At 45.2% G+C, this 23,049-nt stretch overlaps 1 protein-coding gene across 1 annotated transcript in view; it reads right to left on the reverse strand.

The window, feature by feature from the left end:
- Positions 1 to 23,049, reverse strand: part of RASGEF1C (RasGEF domain family member 1C) — a 68,707-nt gene that overhangs the window by 9,862 nt on the left and 35,796 nt on the right. Inside the window, exons 2-10 of the mRNA XM_057409477.1 lie at positions 18,288 to 18,467; positions 16,578 to 16,700; positions 13,904 to 14,041; positions 8,508 to 8,720; positions 6,367 to 6,441; positions 2,733 to 2,828; positions 1,553 to 1,655; positions 1,382 to 1,461; positions 660 to 755 (exon numbers count right to left, since the gene is read on the reverse strand). Coding sequence (XP_057265460.1) covers positions 660 to 755; positions 1,382 to 1,461; positions 1,553 to 1,655; positions 2,733 to 2,828; positions 6,367 to 6,441; positions 8,508 to 8,720; positions 13,904 to 14,041; positions 16,578 to 16,700; positions 18,288 to 18,461 — 1,098 coding nt within the window. The 5' untranslated portion in view covers positions 18,462 to 18,467. The remainder of the gene's footprint in view (positions 1 to 659; positions 756 to 1,381; positions 1,462 to 1,552; positions 1,656 to 2,732; positions 2,829 to 6,366; positions 6,442 to 8,507; positions 8,721 to 13,903; positions 14,042 to 16,577; positions 16,701 to 18,287; positions 18,468 to 23,049) is intronic.

The raw sequence follows: 23,049 nt of genomic DNA on the forward strand, positions 1-23,049 counted from the left end.
CAGACTAGACCTCAGGAATTGTGGTAGCTCAGTCATCTCTCCCTAATGTAAATGGAGAACCACCTCATCTCGGAGAGCTGTGCCCTTTGCTCTCTATCTCAAATCACAGCTGCACAATAGGGGCTTGTCTGCACAGGGGCCTGCCTGGCAGAGCTGTAAGGAAAGCACAGATTCATCTGGGCTGCCAGGCGGATGCTCCATACCAAAATAGAAGTCATTTTAGCTCGGAATACCTGTTCCATCGGGTTCATCAATCTGAACAATGTGTATTTTCCAGGGATATAGAGATTCAAGGCCACGCTGGACGGGGCTTGGAGCAAGCTGCTCTAGTGGAAGGTGTCCCTGCCTATGGCAGGGGCTTGGAACTGGATGAGCTTTAAGGTCCCTTCCAACCCAAACAATCCTGGGATTCTATGCTGTGTGTCCTGCCCTCTTTTGCTCCCCAGTACCCGAAAACAAGTCCACAAAAGCCCTGTGATCCATTTCAGAATCCTTTCAGCCACCTATTTACACTTCCAACTTCATTTAGCAATGCACAAGCCTTGCATGGGTGACCGATGGAAGGGAGGAAAGCGTTTGCATTGAGTCTCTGAGTCACCGACTCTCAGCCGCAATGCGCACCATCCATTTGGAGATAAAGGGGATGCGGTCCCACTTACCTTCTCTCTGTTGCTGTGTGCGGTGAGGGATCTGTGAGCAGCCCCCCGCAGTGCTGTTCTGTAGTTATAGAAGTTACCAGTAGGGTCCATCTGGTGCTGGATACAGGAAAGAAGACACCTTGCTTAGACAGTGACATGGGTCCTCTGAAGAGAACTTTACTTTCAGCTGTAGCAAACCCCGAGCAGAGCCTAGCCTACATCTTCAAACCCCCATATACACACCCGTGAACTAAGGATACTGGGAGACATCTACACATCATGGCTGTTTGTACCTCTGATTTTTCTACTAACAGCTTACTAAGCTTTTACATGAAGAATAAGGACTGCTCATTTTATATATGCCAAATCTTGGAATCCTCAGTGCATAAAAAACCTTGGGCCTTGTTCATTCAACACCCAAGGTATAGCTGGGGAGCTTTACATTCAACATTGTGCCCATGGCCAAACAAAACTGGCATCAGTGGAAGCACTATGGCTTGCATATAGTCTTGTATTTTAGTTCTGGTTTTCCTCCTGTTTGAGTGTTCTGATTCCCCTCTAGATATCAGCAGCTTCACACCTTCCTCACTATGCCTGGGAAACTTCAGCCGCAATCTGGCCTTCTGCCTGGGAATGTATCTGCAAACATCTCAGACTGGGATAACAATGTGAAAATGCACAAATGAGGAAGCCCAGAATACAATTCAAGCAGTATATCAGCATGTTTGGTTTGGGTTTTTTACCTCAAGGATGAAAAATTTGGCTGTTTTCACTTTTGACCAAGTCTTCTTTAGCCTGGAAACTGGACTCATGTTCATTCCAGCTAAGAGGGAGAAAGAGGAAAAAAGAGCCACAGATAAGAGTCAGGTTTCCTTTTTCATCTCTGACAGCTGACAGTTAGAAGCTGTACTTACAAATGATTGCCATCAGCGAATTAAAATTCCCTATGTTAAAGCACTCTCGGGCAACATCAATGAAGAATTCAATGACTTGGGCTCGCTGTTTCTTTTTTGCAGGCTGCAAGTTAAAATAAACAAGTATCAATAATAAGCATATGCAGAATTGGAGGGTGTCTTAGGCATTTGTTCCATACATAGCATGGGTCCATCCACACACAGCTTGGGCCATCTGCTATCAGTCACTGGCCCCATTTCTGTTCCAGCAATCCAGGGGATGCTGGTGACTGGCAGTCTCTAAAATCAAAGCTTTCATTGCAGTGACACAGAAGAAATTCACAGCAATTCCCTGGCTTGCCTCAGTTAATGTCTTAGAACTGGAACAGCAGCCAAAACAGCCCTGAAGCGGTGGCTCAGCTCCCTGCTGGCCTCAGTGAGCGCATCAGCACAGACTTTCCTAAAGGCAGGATTTCACACCCATGTCACAGCAGCATCTTTGTCGCAGAAAGACTTTGATTCACTGCATTAATCCCTATCCCCTCTTCTGGCCCTTGCAGCAACATGGCCAGGCCAAATGGTAGCTTGCATTTTAAATGTATGTTTTTATTGCAGTGGAATCACCACACCTTTTCCAAAGATGATCTTCAAATGGCAATGCCTTTGAGTCCAGGCTGTTTATACTACTACTGTTCCTCCCTTCCACATCCTTTTCAAAGGAGAAAAATATTTTGTTCATTTTGATGGGGCCAAGTTAAACAACGAAAAGCACTACCAAGTTAAAAAATGACCAGCGACAGTAATGGGCAGCAGGACAAAGAGCCCTGCAATGGGAATTCACACACGCAGCAGACCTTTGGGATGACAGATAACAAATACTGCTCCACTAGAATCTTTTCCAGCAAAAATCTCGCAGGATAATTTAAGGCAGTTTTTACTCTCTTTTTCCCTGCAGGGTTCATTATTCCACACTGTGCTCCTACTATGTCAATGAGCAGGGTATCCCCTGTGTGTCGCCAGCTCTGTTTTGCAATATGTGTGTCATTTATCAGGTTGGTTCTGCGGGTGCAGTATTTCTAAAGCTTGCCATCAGCTGCTGAGCTAGGTCAGAAGAAATAAATCCCCAGTCTGCCTATTAATGGAGAATCTCAAACTGGTACATCAGGCACGTGGTAAAACATGCCACACGCTTTTGACTCACCATGCAGATTTCTGTGGCCACAAGATAGCAGAGCCTATTGAACCATTTCACGTAGGCCTCCAGGTTACTCGTCTTTTTCTGTTCACTGAAACAAGTCTGGAGAGGAAGAAACACACAGAAAGACATATAGCTGTGTTCCAGTTAGCTGATGGCCAAGATAAATACTGCACAAAGGTACTTATTGGCCACATGGAAGACTGTGTATTATGAGCCCCTTTCAAAGACACTGGATAGGTGGATGGCTGGCAGATGCACAGGGTCTAGCCGAGTGTCACACCACACAATTCACAGTAGGGTACAGAAACAGCCCCATTTCACCTGCAGCAAGTGTTCACTGGCAGTCTGCACTGCCCCTGGGATACTAACAGCCAGGGCACTGCAGGATTCAGACAACAAGAAGGATGTGCAGAAAAAGTAAGACAAGCAGAGTCTTCCACAGCACGCTCAGCTTGTGGTTCTGATGGCAGGAGTTCCTTCCCTTCAGTAAATGCCATCACCCACAGCCCTTTTCTGGAGGGGAGAGGCCATCATTTAGTGAAGTGAACAAGAGATAAGCAGGAGAGAACACAGTTCTAGTTGCTTCTTTATGGGAAAAACATTTCCCTTACTGAGTTTTCAGGGTAATAGGGTCTCTAGCGACCACCTCTGTCCTGATGGCTGCTCTTGAACAGGTCACTTACATGCCAGAGATGCTTCACTGATAAGAGCCATTAGAAGAAGCACATTTTTCACTCTTTTTTTTTTAATATGAAAACTTAAATAAGTTCCCATAATCAACACAGGCAATGGAAGCAAATAGTTGGCTGAACTCTTCCAGTTCCTTTGGCACCAACAGGTAATTTGACTTCAGCGGAGTGCTAGGGCAATTCACACCGCCTTAAGATGTTGCTTGGGATTATAAGAATTCAAGTCCTTTTCCCATCCCTAAATCCTTCCACTGCCCATTCAGGAGCCACTGCTCTTTGGAGTTCAGGTGATTTATTTATTAACATCCACTAGAGGGTATCAGAGAATACCGATTTTTTGGTTTATTAAGATGGTAATTTCCCGGAGCTACCATAAATAGATGCCACTACGAAGAAAATCACACTGCATAAGCACAGATCCATGCATGTCAATGGGATTACCTATATTATGTTAGTGACCTTAAGAACTGGGGCTTAGTATGATTCCCAAGGTAATTCAAAGTAAGAAAACATTCACCTGTGATTCTGTATACAGCCGTGTTTAGAAACAGAAATCACAGCACCACACTAAGGAGCAAATCTCAGCAAGCCTGAAATTCCCAGCCACCTTATGAGTAGACTACATATACAATAAAAATATGTATTTTAAAAGCATCTCAAAAGTAAATACCAGCAACCAGCATATAAATATCAAACAGTGGAAGCCCAAAGCAGCCCCAGTCTACCCACAGCAGTTGCTTTCATGTGCTCTGTGGTATTTCTTATTCCCTGCTATAACAAAAAGTACATGAAACATAGGCTTTGTTCTAAATATGGTATTTACATCTCTACACTGCTATCCCGTGCCAGGGCATAAGAACCACAGCTAATACCACAAAACTTGTTAAAATGTGCCACAGTTAAAGTTGAAGCAGACTGCTTTTTAAAGGTTAAGCTTTATAAATGGCAATGATATTTAGCACCTCCCTAGCCTCTTCCATCTGCAACTCACGCTGCTTGATAAACATTCAGAAGCGAAGCCTTTTGAAGCCCTCGTGCAAGAAAGATGTTTCATGTGATCTCCAGCTGGAGGGAATTCAAACCAGAACTGATTCCCTCTTCATGGGCTGGGGAATGATGCATTGCTTCACGTAAGGTTTGTGCCTCTATGTACAGATCCCGTATGATCCCTTGGCTATACCTTACCCTGGTGTGAAGGCTCTTCTAAATCACCACTGGGACCTCTGGTCAGTGCAGGCAGAGGGCAGAGAAAACCTCCAGACTACTTCTGCTTTCCTCAGCACTGCTGACTTCAAGCCCAGCAATCTGTTAGTGCCATTCCTTGTGTGAAAATGTAACAGCAGTTTTGCTTTAGAAGTAGAACCTCCTGGGGGAAGACGTTGCCTTGAACTTAGAGGCAATGCCGTGGTGCATCCCTGCTTTGTGCCTGTTATTATGCACTTCATTGAAGTCACAGAACTGCCACTGGGCAGCACTTCAGTGCTCAGATTTGCATCTGAAGAGCATGCATAACTGTCGAATAGCTTGTCATAGTCTGCCAAGATGATTTGCTTGGATTCCCCACCCCACCATTATTTTCAGGCTCTCTGCTTCTCATTCTAATCCTTCCTGTCCACCTCAGCTGATGTTTCCTTATGTTTCCCCTGTAACCTCAATTTCTCTTCACACCTTGGTGGTATTCTGTGCTGGCTTTGCATTTGCAATTCCAGATACAGCTACAGGCACTGTGCATACATTATTACTGAACATTTCCTTCTTCCTCTTAGCATCCCTTCTCTGTGGCTTTATGCAATTTAATTTCAGTCACTGCTGCCTCCTTCCCAGTCTTCCAAAATTCACTCAAAGTTAGTGCCTCGATTTGATCTCTTCCATTTTACTTCACAACAGATATGACAGTTGTTCACTTTCAGTCCTGTCCCTCATCTTTGCAGCAGGCTGTTCAAATCTCACTGGGGTTGGTTTGGTATTTGATGCTTCTGACACCTTTGCTCCCTTGTGGTTCCTTCCTAAAGAATGTGATCAATGCTGAGAATACTTGAAACACCATTTCTTCCTACTTTCCCCTCCCTGAAACCAACTACAGAATCTCCACAACTCCAATAAGAGAAAGAGCCCTATGTTGCAGTTCTTAACCATCCATCCATCCATCCATCCATCCATCCATCCATCCATCCATCCATCCATCCATCCATCCATCCATCCATCCATCCATCACCATTACAAGCTGTTCTGGTGGTCTTTGGGCAGCACTATAAACAGAGGTCTTCCTGTTATGTTCAGCATCCAGTGATGAAATTCTGCTGCTGATGTTATGATCTCAGTGGGAGCCCTTATGCAGTTCAGGGGAAGAATTTTCCACCCTCTTCCTTTGCTGATACTATGTGAAATCACAGACTCTCCCTCTCCAGCCAGGAAGTTTCCTTCCTTATTGAGGCACTCACTGAAATGCTGCTTCAAACTCCACTGGAATCAGTGGAAAGACTCCAACTGGCTTCCACAGACTTGGGATGAAGCCCTGATCAGCCACTCCATTCCCTGTGGTGCTTTGGGTTAAAAGCTATTGTGTAGACGCAGAAGACTATGTTGATTCATGACGCACTGAGTCATGACTGTGGTGTCTGGGCACACGCTATGGGCATTACATCATGTCCAGAGCCTTTACGCCTTCAACACTGGGAACAGACATTCCCTGGTTGTGCACAGCCACAAACCATCTGCCCTGAACAAAGCAGGTTAGGAGGAACAAGCCAAAAGCAGAACATCAAGGTCATGGCCAGCCTCAGCCTGGGACATACTCTCACCAGGAAGGAATGGCAAATACAGGCTGTCAGTTGGCCTGTCCCTGGCCAGCACATACCCCAGCCCCTACTGTTGTGGATCTCATCACATTGGTTCATCTGGAACAAACAGTGACCACAGGATTCACTTTGCATGCACAGAAACCATACCTTGGTGCCATCCAGAGGGTCTTTATGAACAAATGCCTGCACAAACTCCTCAGGTCCAATGTGACTTAGTCTTTCCTATTGGAAAGAGAGGGAGGAAGAAATAAGAAAGCACCCCAGAATCTTTTCTGTTTCTCTTGGTAAGACTTCCCCATTATCTGCCAGCTCTGAATGGTCTTACTGAACTGGTAAACAGCCAACTAGCACCAGACAGTAAAATTCATAAGAACAATTAAGAGTTATTTCAGCAGAAAGGAGAAAATGAAGAGAAATAAGCATCATTACTGACAAGCCATGCTAAAAGCCCCCTCCACTGCGCAGAGTGGAAGGTGCTGGATGCACAGGGCTCCATCTGGGATCTGGCAAACCTCAGTTCTGTGCCTCGGTCACACAGACCTGCTGTGCTCCAGTGTTACTCAATAGCCTTGTTTCCCAGTTCTTAAAACAGCAGTAATGCTGTTATCTGGTAACCACAGCAATCTTGCTTGGCTGCACACACAATACTCTTGACCCTGCCACACCACCCATTGATGCTCAGGTGATGCCCCGGGGTGGTGGCTCTGTACCATAGGAGAAGGAAGGCATTGAAGACACATGTGCTCACATTAAAGGCATCGCTTACACTGGAGAGTGTCCCAGGCATGAGCCAAACCAAGAGTAAATAAAGCATCCAGATCTCTTAGTAAAAGACAGGCCACGTCCATCAGCTCCTGAAGAAACCTGTCAGTTCCAGCCACACTGGAACTTATGAGGCTTTTTAATTCTCTTAAACATGTTTATTAGGGAAAATCAGTAGGTTGTAGGCCACAGAGGCATTTCAGAGGAGGTATTTGGGAATTCCTACAACCCAAACTTGGGACACTCAAGCAGCAATAAAATAAACAATAATTTGGCTTAAGTGAAGATTTTATGGCTACCCCTATGCTATTTCTCTTGAATTCTCACCTTGCCACTGATAATTGCATAGGACTCTTACCAAGAAATAACTGTTACTAATAGCAAATAATTCTTACTAACAAGTAAGCATCAGACAGTTTCAGTGCAGAGCAGTTGGTGTACCGGATGCTGTACGTGAAAGAGAAGGTAGAGAGCACTGACTGCGGTACAGTGGGATGAAAACCTCTAGCTGCATCAGTTTTAGAAGTGCAGCAGTGCTCCACTTACAGGGAACATCCCTTGGAGACAGTTGCACTGTGAAGGGGAAAAAAGGCAAGAGAAAACTCTAGGCAAAAGGACTTCTACTCTCTGCCTTAAGTTGTTTAAAGCAAAGAGAGCCAAAGTTGCATGGTCTGAAAACTAACCAAAATGAGAAAACAATCCTAAATTTGGGGTTTCTGAACTATTCCACTTCTCCATAAATAGAATACCAGCTACCTTCAGAATTCCCAAGGCTAACTTCCTTGTTTTTCCAGCCTTCCTCTCAAGGATGAACAGTGTCTACAGGAGGACAGGCAGCAGGGAATCATTACAGCATCAAGAGCTCTGCAGATGGCAGCAATGTTTTATGCTCTTCTGCAAACATCCAGGTCTACATAGAAGACCTGAACCTGGGAGAAGGGTGCATAAGGCAACAGTCTGCCCAGCACCTTGGTACTGCAATTGGAGCAATTACATCAAAGGCCTGTTTGAGAGTGGATTGCAGTCAATGAGGGAAACAGCAGGGCTTCGTGTGGGTGTATTTGGACATCCTTGTATGTCCGTGAGCAAAGTCCCAAAGGGAAGAATGAAAAACACATCAGACAATGTAGATGCTTTGTGTATCTGTAGGAATGGATTTGAACTGTTAAAAATGTCTTCCAGATTAATAGAAGGGCTCATGAACAGCCATTTGGGTAGCTCCCTCAGGCTGTGGGGCTCTGAACACTGACAGAAGTGAGAACCCTTTAAGCTTCCTGGGACTATGATTTGCATTTCTCAAATCAGCAAGCTGAAAAAGCAAAGTGACCGCTCCAGGATGCGCAGGAACACTCTGATCTCTAGCTTGCTTCCCAAGCATCTCTTAACCTGTCAAACCCTGCCTGCTGCTGCACTGCTGCTGCAGCATGGGATGTGCAGATCTCTTTTGATTGTGTCTGGAATACTTAGCAGCTGATAGCTTAAAGTAATATCTCTGCCTGCAGAAGTTGGGAACCCTTCCCACTCACCAGCTCCACATGTGTCAGCTGCTGAGCCAGAGTGTAGGGGTCACTGCAGACACTCAGGATTTCTCTCTGAATTGATGGAGGTTTACTTTTAAAGGCAACCAGCTTATCAGAGACAGCAGCACTGATCTTGACAATCCCTTCTTGGCCGTGGCTGAGCGTTGCAAGCTTCTGGTTCAGGGTTTGCAAAAGCTGATTCATCTTCTTCCAGTAGGCCTGGAGAGACAGGGAGAGAAAGAAACATAAACCACCCAAAAACCCTTGACAAAGGAGTGGTTTGATGCTGAATTTTCCCTTCTGCAAAACACTCCTAAGCCAGCAACAGGTTACTGCTTTATTTTCAAGAAGCCTACTTCAAAATAACCAGTTGGCTTAATTACAGTTCAGTGCTTGGACCACAGAAACAGACTGCAGTCAAGAGAAGAGGCAGGCAGGACTGATGGGTTGGGCTGGCACTGATACTCACGTATTCCTGCCAACATCAGGATCAGAGGAGAGGTAATACTGCAACATGAGTTACTGCAGCTTTCTGGAGCACAGCAGCATTTGGTGCTTACCCTGTATGTCAGCTACATGTGGCCAAGAACTCTACCTGTTAGTGGTGCCTGCTCAACTCTTATTTATTAGGAATAAGAAGTGTTTCTAATACTATTCTCTCCATCCTTTTGAGATGAAAGCAGCAGAAGCATGCTGTTACTTGCTACCCAGCTGGAGTGCTCTGAGCGTCGTGCAGCTTTGAGTATTTAATATCCAAAATGTTAATTGCTCTTGAAGGAAGCTCATATCATATTCCAAGCACAGCCATGCACTCAGCAGGATAATCATTACAAAGCTGCTCAGGTTCTTCTCAGAGCTGGAGCAGCTCTTTACAAACAATGAGCAAAGCCTCCGGCCTTGGAGGATGGGCAGAAAGAAATGGAGACATCTTCAACTCTTCACAACTGGTAGATGCAGACATTGTAAAATTTATAAGATAACAGAGAACTGGTGGATGGGCTCTGAAGACAAGGATCGATTGGAAATGTCCTTGGGCAACAGCCTCTCATGGAGCGTGAGGTGTAACCTGCTGCGGAACATGAGCCAGAGAAAGGAGCATCAGGCATGGCTGCAATGGGTGCTTGCTCAATTTCAAACAGCACAGTCACTTGGGAAAACAGTTTGCATGCTGGTCCAGCTCCTCTTGCAGCACAAAGACCCGCAGTGGAGACATCCTCTGGCTGCTCACAAGTGGAATAACTCCTTGCTCCCCATCCAAACAGAATTTAGTAACATCAAGTTGCCAGTAACATCAGTTTGTAATCCATCAGTGTGAATCCATCAGAGCTGGCAAGGAGCCCTCTTCTATTACATCTGTACTATGCAGCAGATGTACACCCTGGCACCCTCCACATAGTCCTCATCATCACAACAGGGACTTGGCTGGACTGTGCCTTCCCACAAAGACCAACACACACCTGTGTCACATCCCAAGCTGGACACAGCCCAAGTGAAGCCTTCGGAACTACTCCTGAATCCCATGGATTAGATCCAGCCTTCATCATCTTTGCAGTTTTGTAGGCTCTGGATAATCTTCAGTGTCAGGCATTACTCCTGGTTTAGGTGCTCAAGGTACCAGAAGCCAGAGTCAGTGCTCTTCTTACCTACACAGGATCCCATCTGCACAATGGAAGTAGCATCTCCTGCTACTTCAGAGTGAAGAATAACATGCTTATACCTACCCTGTTTCCATAGCACTCTGAGGCTGAAAGCCTTTATAACATCCTAAGTGCATCAACTTTTGCTGCAACACTAACTTTCATACAGCTTTCCTAGCAGAAGGTTTCATATTGCTGAGGAACTTCTCATTTCACTCAAGGAAGATGCTCTCTTGAGCTGGGCTAGAACATGGACCAGATAAGCAGGATGTAGTCAGGCTTTTTTGCCAAACAGAGCTTCCAAGTTTGAAGTGAAGCAAGTACCTAGAAGGTAGACGGGACCTGACTTGGAGAACAACACCACATGTTCTATTTGGAAGCAAATCACACAGGAGGAGTGAGAACTGGGTGAGAAACAGGTAAAAATAAAGGACTTAAATCATTTTACATCATTACAGTTCTAGTGTCCTCAACATAAAAAGGACATGGAACTGTTGGAACAAGTCCAGAGGAGGCCACAAGGATGATCAGGGGACTGGAGCAGCTCCTGTATGAAGACAGGCTGAGGAAGTTGGGGCTGTTCAGCCTGGAGAAGAGAAGGCTGCGTGGAGACCTCAGAGCAGCCTTCCAGTATCTGAAGGGGGCCTATAGGGATGCTGGGGAGGGACTCTTCATTAGGGACTGTAGTGACAGGACAAGGGGTAACAGGTTAAAACTGAAACAGGGGAAGTTTAGATTGGATATAAGGAGGAAATTCTTTCCTGTTAGGGTGGTGAGGCACTGGAATGGGTTGCCCAGGGAGGTTGTGAATGCTCCATCCCTGGCAGTGTTCAAGGCCAGGCTGGACAGAACCTTGGGTGATATGGTTTAGTGTGAGGTGTCCCTGCCCATGGCAGGGGGGTTGGAACTTGATGATCTTAAGGTCTTTTCCAACCCTAACTATTCTGTGATTCTGTGATTTTTTGAAAAGAAAAAGTCATTTTTTCAGTTCTTGTCTGTTCATGATGCATTTTAGCTCCAAGGAAGAGAGTCCCCTTGCCTTCTTCATGTAAATCCTCACTCAAACAGATGGTCACACTTCTGATTTACAAAGACTGTCCTGGACCCAAACTACTGACCACCATCTAAATATTTCTCTGTTTTACATCCAGGTGTGTTTGCAAACCTCAGCACAGCTTATGGAGCTCTATGAACAGAATGTTATTTTTTAGTGAAACGCAGATAGTGACATGTTTGGTATTTTGTGAACATATTTTGTAAATCTGGGGGTGGGGGGAGCAGGCATAGAACTGAAATCCAAGTTTTCTACTGAACATAAAACATTTGGCTAAGCTCCTTTTAGCTGAAAACCCAGTTCTCTTTCAGAAAGGAGTTTGGATGAGAAATCTTGGACCAGCGATGTCTATGCAATATCAAATTCCTCACTGGATGAAAAGCCAAAAAGCAGCATAAAAATTGCCTGAAAGACATGCATCTTAAGCAATCTTTCAATAAATTCTTATCAAAAGATCTAGTTTCATCCAGTTTTGTAGAAGATTTGGCACAAAAATGTGGCTATAGATGACATAAACAAAGACTCAGGTAAGCTGAAAACCTAATAAAGAATGAAATAAGAGACACTTAATAGACACAGAAGGAAATTACAGCTCTTGAAGAGACTCACTAAAAGTCAGTCGAGTGCACCCTTGCCTGGAAAGCTTTTCCGTGCATGTTGGGGGAGAAACTAAAAAACACCAGTCCTGCTTTTGCTCTTTTAAAAGCATTTCCTGCCTTTTTAAAGCTATTATCACTAAGTGAAAACAACATTGTTCATTACCTTCAACATGCTGGTAATTATCTTGCCACCAAGTGACCCCCCACTGTACAGGGGCTGCATGCTGGACTCTATCAACCAATTTCACTTCACTGCCACATTAACAGTCAAAAGCAGCATACTACTGTTTCATATTTAGAGGAAAAGCTTCGTTCTGAAGTGGGGAAGTTGCTCTGAAGACCGCAGGCCTCAGCAGGTGGCTCAGGAGCTCAAATTTTAATTAAAACTTCTAACTCTAAATGCAAATCACAGCACTTCCTAAGGAACGCTTCTCAGCATGGACCCCTTTATACGCACATCACAGAGCCTTCAGAAAGTGGACTCCACAAAGGACAGCAGAATACACTGCAGGGGAAAAAATCCTGCATTGACCTACATGGACTTGATGACCTCACAAATCTTTCAGTCTTTAATTTCTGCAATTCACAACGGGAACAACTTCCTTCCGAACCGCTACCAGGCACCGCCGCTCTTTTGTGCTGTCCCTTAAAAAAGGAGATTTGCATTTGTAGGATATGAGCTGTTTCTTGAGTTCATTATTGATTTTGCTCAGCCATAATTACTTGCAATTACAGGGCTTAGTAATATCTGAAAAACAATGATTTGAACCTAATGTAGTCTGAGGCCCCCCAGAGCCATAAAGGCTGGTGCTGGTACACAGCTATGCACATCCCAGAGCAAAGGTGTGCTCGGGTTTGCATCATTTTGTGTGCAAACAGTTGATTTTCAGCATTTATGGCTCTTCACCAGGACAGCTACTGCTCTGAAAGGGCACCTGCAAAGCCCCTGTTCTCTGCCCTTTTGGGCTGGTTCCTTCTTTCCAGTGGATATTATTTTGGTGGGGCTGTATGGGTTTCTCTCACTTTAGATGCTGAAGCACTGCAAGGCACCTTTCTTGGTGGTTGGCAGGAGCAAGCTCATTGCCTCTTCCCCTTCAGAGAGGTTTTACTGCTCTGGTCAGTGGAATTGAGGCCACCTCAGCTCTTTGTGAAAGTCCTTTGTGTTCCCTTCGCCCACATCCAAGCATCACACAGCTTCCCCTTCTCTCCCACGGGCTGGCCAGCCCAGGCGGCCGATCCATGCCAGCCTACAGCTACCCCAGAGTGCCAGCCCTGGTGCCAGCCCGGCCTAAGAGCAGCTGCTTCCACTTCTCTCCTGTTTCATGTGGGTAGAAAGGTCCAATTTCATTTCTGTTCTGCTGCAACTCTAATTCCTTCCCTCTTCTCCCCACCCTGCTCCTTCTTAGCCTCATGGACATGTGCTTTTTGGTCTACTGCATTGCACCCATCTGTGGCCTGAAGCCAAGCCTTGATGTAGCCAATGGAACTGAATTCTTCCACATCCCATGGTTAACCTAAGAGTAATTAGAGACTCCCTATGTACTATTTGTCCTTATCCTTATTATTTTGATGGGCTTTGTGTGGTACTTTTAATGTTTCTCAATTCATTTATGGATTCACCCACCTGAACTGCAGGCAGGTCTCCCAAAGACTCCATTCGCTGTGTCCTCCTCTGCCACACATATGGCTCCCACATTTGAACACCAAGACCATACAGCAATCTAGAATGAGTTTCTGCTCAGCAGGCCACCCACTGTTGCCTCCTGCCATTTTCATGTACTCAGAGAAACTACATGTCCATAAATATTTGTTATCTTCTTTGAATGCAAGGACTGTCCCTTCTTATGTCACCATCTAAGCTAAACAGGCTGGATTCAACAGCATCCCATAGGGATCTGATGGGGATTCCAGTCACATTACTCAAATGGTGTCACTGCCATAAGCTGAGAGATGGGGCTTTCAGAGAAGCTACTGCAGGTTTTAAATGTTAAAGGAGAACAGAGTATCCAGGATGAGGCACGAAACAGATTTGGCAAAAGGAAGAAAAGGAGGAACCAAGTGGGGAAATGAATTTAACATCTCCACCCAACATCCCATGTCAGACATCCTCACCTCATCGCACGGAGCTATCCTGTGAATCATGTCTTTGAGATGGCCAATCATCCGCTCTTCCTGAAAGTCATACGGGAACGTCTCTGTCCACTCTGTCAGCAACTGTAAGATTTTGGGTCCAAATTTTCTGATCCGAGCCTGAAATGGAAACCAGGAGGATGGACAGGGATCTAAACACGTTTACCCCCTGAGGTCTCCCAGCAAATACACGTGTCATTGAATGTGGGGCCAGGCTTTCAAAGAAGGCACTTACGGTTGCACCTGCAAAACCTGCACACATGCAAAGAGATCGTGTGGTGCACAAATGATACATTTTGGCATGCAAAATATACCAGAAATCAGAGGCAGGCACAACCGTCTGTTTTACATGCAGATTCAGGTATTCTGCACATGCAGTTTATGGTTGGATGGACATTTTGTTGGTGCAACCTTTAAGCCTTTTTGAAAAACATCTGTCCTGCTGATTTGAATCACACATTCTTCCCTTTTGTACTCACAACCCTCCTACACTTTCATCCCTCCCACACTTTCATCCCTCCCTGAAAACTGATTGGAATGTATTTCTTGACCAGCAAAGGGGTGGTTTTTGCTTTTTGCTGTGTGAAAAAAACTGCTTATTGACCATTAGCAGATGTAATGTGAGGAAGAAAAGATGGACAAAACACCAGCGTTTTAGTAAATGGGCTACTCATAATGGTGCTCTCTTCCCACTCAAGGTCATGACAACACAAGGACACCCATCACATAACACACAACTGATGCCCACTTTACTTTTGCTATAGGTTTATCTGAGGATGCAGCAGTGGGAATAGTCGGGAAGATTATGGGGCGAGGAGGGAAACATGGGGAATGGCACAATTCAAAAGACAGCCAGTGTGGCTGCTTCCAAAGCTTTCAGCCTCCATTGTCCAAGAACACGTGAAAAGGAAATTGCGTTAAACAACAAATGACATTTTTATTTACAGAAAACAGAGCCAAACAAACAGCCTTCATCTCCATCCTATGCTCTGTAGCTAAAGTGTACCCTGTAATCAGGAAAATTTATACTCTTGAGCTCCACCGCTCTCTGCTTCTCAACCAAGGTGGTTAAAATGCGTATTTCAGCTTTCCACCAACAACAGGTTTCAATGAACCACATCTCTAAAAATAGCTGCTGTCAGCTAGCATTAGGCTCATGCTCAAAGACCAGCAGGTGGCTGCTAAAGGGAAAGCTTTATTGGAGACTACAAAGGTCTGGGGAGACATTTGCTCCAGCTGTGTAAACTGCTATTAGGAATGGAAGGAGAGGACTTTGTGCGAGTCACAGCACACAGGGGATGGGAGGTCGCTTGTGTGCAAGGTTTCAAAGTCAGCGGTGCTCTCAGGAGCACATCAGCTGTGTCTCACCAACTCTGTGTGACTCAGGCCAGGCCACATTGCAGACAGATCTTCATAACCATACAGCATTTCTCATTTCTTGCAGAGTTTAATGTGCAGCAAAACTTGTCAGTGCTCACATTTTAACCCTCCTAAACTTGTGTCTGTGGTGATAGCATCAGAGAACAGTTCATCACGCTTCAGAACAACTGTTTTGTTTGGTGTGCTTCGTGCAGGTATTTCTATTAATACCAACTGTATGAGCAACCCAAGTGTCAGATTTGTGAGCAGTCTGGCTAATTGCTCTCCACAGTTAACACATAGCTCCTGTTACTCATGCAACCAGTTGCCTGCGTAAAAACAAGCACATGTGTTGAGATGTTGATGATTCAGTATGTGATGCCAAAAACACTGTTTCAAAGCTCGAAAGGCTGATCTTGATTGAGAGTCATTTCAGAATTCTGGGGGCTTTGGAAACTTGCAACTAATGCATGTTCATCTTTCCTCCACTGCACTGAAGGTGCATCTCCTGCTCTAGGTAATGCAGGCATAGGTCTTCATCAAGGCACTGAGGAGAGGCTGGGTGGAATCCAGCACTGAATAGGATCCTTTGGGATCCATCTCCATCGCACTGCCTGTGGGACTGCCAGAGGATGCACAAGTGTTGTTACACACTGTATCCGTCTGCACAGTCCCCAGGGCAAAACAGGATGAATGCCGACATAGCAACAGCTTGGATTTACTCACTGTGTTACCCTGACACAGCCTCACTACTGCTTTAACTCGTTCCTGGCGTGCCAGACAGCGCCGCTCTGCAGCAGGGCTGTGCGGGTAAGGACTTGTCAGTGCTGGCAGCGGGAGGTTAGGGGGTAGTTGCATGCCGTTATGTAGTGTTCAAAGTGACAGGTAAGGCCGAGAGGAAATATTACTGTACCAGAAGCAAGAAAGCAAAAGGGCAGACGTGCTAAGTACAAATGGGAGAGTGGTGTGTTGACAGTGTGTGAGGTGTACGTCCTACCTCCTTGCATCCCCAGGCTCCATCTGAGCCTTAAAGAAGTTAAGAAGGAAAGTCACCTGGGAAGACTGAGACAGGGGGAAAGGGAAAATTAGAAGAAGATTTGAAGTGACTATTGCCTGGAGCACTGCTCTTGGACATGGATACTAGGATGTCTCAATGTCAGGATCTCAGCAGCAACTGTCATCCTTTATGAGCAAGTTTCCTTCAATCCAAAAGGAGGTAAACGACACACACCAGATCCCCAGCATTCTCTGCTCATTGAAAATACCTCGCATATCTCTGCTGTAAAGATAAACTAACCTTGTCCAGCACGGGGTCGTCCAGCCGCTGCTGCTCAATGCACTTGTGACAAACACGGGACAAAAGCTCATGGGGTTCAATGAAGAGTCTGGAACTCAGCAGGAATGTAAAGATATAGGCTTTCTGCAGGAGACAGACAAGCAGACCTGCTGTAAGCACCTGTACAGTGGTAATATTAGCCATAAAAACCCCAAACTCCAAGGTTTTTGCATTTCCACTGGGATAGACCTTTACGTCTAAAAGACATAAGGATTTCTGGCCCTGAAAATGGAACTGCAGGAGGCAGCAGCACCTCCTTCCTCCACAGCACTCACTTCCACTTCCAGCCTTTGGCTGCCTAAACCCTATGCAAGCATCCAGCAAAGACAGTGTGTAGGCCACTCTATGGGACTGAGTCCAGGTATAGGAGACGGCACAACCAGGGATACATGGAGGCCAGTGAAAGATATACATATAGACACTTGGGCACCTCTGTGCTGTACTGGGTTGTGAGCTGCAAGTGCCACCGGAACTCAAACCTTGCAGCTCTCACCCAGCCTGTTTTAAGGAATCTTTCATTTATTCTTCTAACTCCCCAAAATTAGTTTCTATCAGCCAAGCCATATCATATGCAACCCCGCATCTGGGAAGCTGTGGGAAGCAAGACTGTTGGATAAATCCTCAGATTATTTAAGGTATTCCAGCAGTGAATTTCAAATATATGCATGAATTGTCAGCTGTTTGCATCCTCACCCCTCCTGGCACCTGAATTATCTTCTTTCCCCCAGACCCAGCCACACTCCTGAGCAGCAGGTATAATATTGCGTATCACACATTGCTTAATGAAAACCTCACAGCCTGATCTGCCCATTACCTATTTTTATGGTTTTTCTATTCTTTTAATTGATATGCTTTTTTACTACTTATTTTTAGCTGATCAGAAACTGGGGGTAATTTAAAACACGCTGTCTGCTCTGCAATGATAGCTTCCCTAGTCTTCTAAACTGCCCAAAAGTCAGTGCTACTCTGCTTTGAAATACAAGCTATTCCATAGAGATAAATTAGCACTTAAAAGTCTTCCAGTCAAACGCCATCCTGAATTCCACTGAGGATGTGCAAAAAATCCAGTGAAGTCAATGGCTTACAGGACCATAAACCTGCTTCCAGTTTAGATCCTCACACTGTTGGTGAAGAAACCCTGAATATTCACTGATTGAGCACGGATTAGGATCTGGATTACACTGACCAGTGCCTGCAAAGTTGGTGTGAATATATGAACCTATCAGAAGGAGCATCTCTGCTGTCACTGAGAGAATGCTTTGCACACACAGACAAACCTGGATGACTTCAGCAGCCACTGAAATTCAGTTCATTTAATGCGAGTTCAGACTTGAAGTTTTTGCTGCAGCCTTCATCTAAGCCTCTCTGGGATGCATTGCTATTTTTGTAGTGCTACGACTGCTGTATCGCTGATACATCACCACCACAGCTCCCCCTTGCCCCATTCTCCTATGTAAAGGCAGTATCAACTTTGGGATCTGCTTTTTCATGGGAACAATTATAGAGCAGTGCACCAGCATTTAAAGCAATGCATCCATTTACCAAGCTTTAATTGTATGCAGCTTTTAAATTAGCCCTCTTAATTCAAAATTTAACACATTTGCACTTTTGCATACAGTGCTGCCCCAATTCATCAAAATGAAACTGTTTATTACACTGTGAGTTGCTTACTTCAGGGTAGTAATCAGTGGTAGGTATCAGATGCTGGATTAGAGCATCCAGAGATGCTGAGGTAAGGTTTCCATCCTGGAAGATCAATCCTTGTTCATCTTCTTTTGAAGTATGTAGATGAGGGCTGAAGCCACATGGGGTAAACATACTGGTAGAACTCAGCGTTTGGGGCATGCCTCCCTGCAACAGAGAAACACCCGTGTGAGGGACAGGATCCATCAGATTCACAGCCACATCCACCTCCTGGTCGATCTGAAAAACACAAGCCACTAATGAGAGCTTCCAGGTCACCAAATTAACATGGTCCCTTCGTTATAACCTCTTTTATTGTTGTCACTGGTAGATCATACCTGCAATGGGAAATAAACAGGACATTTTGATTTACACTTTTAGGTAGAAAGTGATGGCAGCTACTTTGGGCTTCCACCCCAAGCAAGAGCATCCGTGGTGATTCCCTGTCAGTCCCACATAGGAGGGGCAAGATACCTGGGATATGAATTCAGCAGGTTCCCAAGCAGAACAGAGCTGGTCATTTGAACCTCTGTCCCCCTGAGGATGAGGCAGGGAGGTTTTAGGGTGCCACCTAAGGGCTGCTCAGAGTGGACCTTGAGAAGCGCTCTGTGGCTCCCATGGGACAGAAGAGTCAGTGAGGAGGTAGAAGCAGGAGTAAAGTCAACTGGAGAAGGATGGAAAACTGAAGGGAGTTGGAGGGAATGGAGAACATAGGAGCTGAAGAATCGATTGGAGAGCAGGAAAAGAGGAATGAGGAAGAGGAAGAAGGCAGACACCTGCACTGTTTTTGGAGCCTCAAGTTAGTCCTAGGTTCTATGTCCTAGATTTATACTTAGGTACTAAACGTTTGAAACAAGCATCATGGAACGGTTTGGATTGGAAGAACCTTAAAGCTCACCCAGTTCCATGAGCATGGAATGGGCATGGACACCTTCCACTAGAGCAGCTTGCTCCAAGCCCCTGTGTCCAACCTGGCCTTGAACACTGCCAGGGATGGGGCAGCCACAGCTTCCCTGGGCACCCTGTGCCAGCGCCTCAGCACTGTGTGAGGTCTCCACGCTGCCACGTGTCTGTAAGCCAGGCAGGGTGTGAAGCCCTGGGAGAGGCTGGGAGCTGGGTCCCAGCACTGTGAGAGATCAGGCTTTATGAGCAAAACTTGGGTGACTTCACCCTTCAAAGAGGAGACCATTCCCTGGTGCAGTTACTGCATCTTATCTCCTTGTGAGAGGCTCAGCAGGGCTGGGAGCACGGACTGCTGTGGGCCCTGCAATCAAACAAAGAGGAGCCCAAATGTCAAAACCAACAAATCCCTGCCTTGACTGAGAAACAAAATAGATGGCATGGGTTTTAGATTCAAGGCCAGCATAGCTAAATGTCATCCCAGACAGAATGGAAGTATCTAGTTTTAATGAATGTGCAGATATGCCTGTTAATAAGGCTCTGAGAGCAAGTAATTACTGCTTTTTGTACACAGCTCAACCTCTGTGTAGTAAATGGGAGAGACTGCCAAATCCCATTTGTTACTTCTAACACGCTCCGTGTTACGTCTTGTTTCTATGGCAATAATCCCCAAAAAGGATTGCATGTCCATATAGATCAAGAAATAAATCTCGTGGACATGTAGCTGTCCAGATGAGGAAAAGGAAAAGTTACAAGAGCTGGGAACTTACAGGACACATCTGGCTTCAGCATAAAACAGAACTCGAAGTAGTAACTTATTCAGTGCAACCCCTCACTGTCAATGCCATTTTTATTATTAAATAGGAATGTATCTAAACAGAATGTTGCCTGAAGTATTGCATCTTATTACATGAGAAATCTTGCTGAAATACACAGTAATGCTTCTTAAGAAAAAACTTACCTTTTTCTTTTGAACTGAATAAACCCAGCTGTACAAGTGTCACCGAGACATCTATCCTGGGTATTGCTAAGAAATCACATTGGATTGTTTGTTATGGAGCTTACCATCTAATCTTGGTTTTGGCAAGGCCTGTGTCATACCTGAGCTGGGTGCCTGGTTGCTACCTCACTTGCCACTGAAGATGACCTGAAAGCTTTAATTTCATGCCTTTTTGCTTCCTGTTAACTAACACTGTTATGTTCACAGCAGGATGAAGGCCAGTGGCTCAGAGAATAATAAATTCTTGCACTGCTAAGCTTGGTAATAACTAACATGAACGTCTGGCAGATGGGAATTTAGGACAGGAACTTCTCTGCTTGCAACACCTGATTCCTGTTCTGCAGAAATCAGAAATGCAGTTTCTGAAGTACCCTTTTCAAAAGTACTAAATAGAAACAAGATCTGGCTTTGAAAGAGCCCAAATATGGGATTACCTGCACTAGGCAAAGACGAGGTTATGCTGTCAATCACCTGCAGAATACAGAACAACAAGGGAAGCACTGAGAGAGGAAAACAAACAAGCAAACAACCTCAAGGAGATCTGTCTTATTGTACTGACAGTGGTTTGGGCGATGGAAAGGCAGGTGTGTAGGCAGACAGACCCTTCTCTGAAGAGCACGGTGACTGGATGAGAGACAAGATGGGAAATTCCAGTTGAACCTAAGAGAGAATCCCCCCCTGAGCACCGTGTGAAATTGGAACAGGGACCTGGAAAGGATGCTCAACTTCTACCTTGAGCAATCTGAGTGAACTTTGAAGTTAGCCGTGCTTCAAGTGGGAGCCTGGACCAGTGACCATGAGACATCCCTTCTGATTAACTTTCTTGTGACTAATACAGGTCTTTCTCAAACTGTTGCAGTACTGCCCTATTTCTGGGCTTTTTAATATAAAACTTGGCAAGTAAAAATCAAGTCCAGCTCCTTAGATATTTGTAGAGAAGTCCATGTTGGGCACAAAACCTTTATTCCACTTTTCCTGGAAACAACAGCTTGCATGTTGTTAACTTCTAGAAAACCCGTGCCCAAAGCAGGAAAACTGAGCAGGACACAGCTTAAAGGATTGCCTTGCACATCCTTGCTTAAAGGATTGAACCATGCACATCACACGGGCCCACCAATCTGCAGGAGGAGAGGTGCAATGGTCTAGAGCATGGCTAACAGGCTGTGCCTTCCTGGTGCCAGGCTGGTGACCTGGAGCATAGCCACAAGGGTACGTACCCCACCAGCCTCCCCAGCTCCACTGCTGCTGTTACAAACATCCCCATGGCAAGTGCAGTTAATGCTTATGTGGACATGAAATGTTCAGGAAACATTTCATGTGGTTTTCAGCAGCTTTGATGTGATAAGTGTTTTATCCTTTATCAAAAACTTAATCATGCTGTTTACTTTTGATCTTCATTTCATCTCTGCCTTCCATCTGCTCTGCCTCTCTCAAGGGGAAACAAGAGCTGGTACCATGTGAGGAATGGAGCGGGGCTGCAGACTTATCTTCCCACCCACTTAACTTTCAGATTAACAAAACAAATAAAGCCCTTCCCACTCCTGGGATGAAAGGCACAAGCTTTTGACAATCTCCCACCAGAACTACAGGAGCTAGAGAAGATGCTAAGGAAAGGTATGGAGGGTGCAGTGTCCATCTGTGCCATCAGTGTCACTCACTGTCCTGACCATGGCAGTGGGATCCTCCTTACAAGAACTCAGGATGTGCAAGTCACTGCTCAGTGAGCATGAGCAGGGGATAAATGAAGGGTACAAGGGACTTATGGTCAAGCATAATTTGTCAAGGCACAGGCTTTAACAAATATACCTAGTCTAGGCTGAGTTAGATTGGTTCTCACTCCCATCTGGGAACAGAGATGGGAGATGCCTTCCATCTGACCTCAATCCTGGAAAAGTCTTTATTGATCAAACTTACACCAAAACCAGAGTTCAAGGAAACGAAGATGGATCACACTAAAACATTTTGGAAAACATCTTAGACAATTCTTGACCAGATTTAGTAACCACACCTATTAATCATTTCTAATCTATGTGATACTGGGAAAGCTTTGCTGAAGGATTTGATCTGCTCCAAAAGCATCAAGGACTAAGGGATGGAACAGAAGGAAAATACAAAGAATCACAAGCAACAAGCATCTTCTCTAGATGGATATTGTCCCAAATGATGTAACGGACCATACAGAGCTGTGGCTCAGAGCAGACATGCAGATTTCCTCTCCTTCAATGTTTATTTGCAATACGACCAAAACCAAGGCCCTGTTTGTCTTAATTCACATACAGGTCAAAAAAAGTTACTGCTGTGATGGAGAAACAGTAGGATAGGAAAGTGGAGCCAAAAGTGATGCAGTTAAAACCACAGATGGGAGAAGAACCAACTGCCAGTCTTATTCACTGGGCTTTGGGGTCCAAGCTTTAACAAGAAATACCATCTAGGTAGCTTGGAAAAGCTCTGACTCCTAAACTGAGAAACAAATAGATACTGACTGAAGAAGCAGAAACAATTGTGCTGTGGAGCAGGCTGCACAGTGAAGTCACATTCTGAACCCTCCCCATTGACAACTTCATAGTTGCTAGGACTCAGCTGTTTGCAGATGCATTATTGGGCATGAAGACACTTTTGTTCAGAGGCCCTTCTTGTCTTTGCCTCGTGCTCTCTTTGGGTTGGGACACAGCACAAGTCCTTCAGCTGTTTCCCATGAAGCACTCTGTGCCCCATTCCCTGGGGAACAAGCCCTGCTCCATGCTCAGCCAGCACAGTCATGTCTCATCTGCCTTGGTACCTGCCCACTGCTGTCATACAAGCCTAAATACTGATAAGTCAGCAGAAACTTCAGTAACAGATGCTCATTTT

The sequence above is a fragment of the Pezoporus wallicus genome, unplaced genomic scaffold (genome assembly GCF_028554395.1).
Source record: "Pezoporus wallicus isolate ANWC-B61680 ecotype Strahan unplaced genomic scaffold, APGP_CSIRO_Pwel_v1 contig_8166, whole genome shotgun sequence".
NCBI classification, from domain to species: Eukaryota; Metazoa; Chordata; class Aves; order Psittaciformes; family Psittacidae; genus Pezoporus; species Pezoporus wallicus.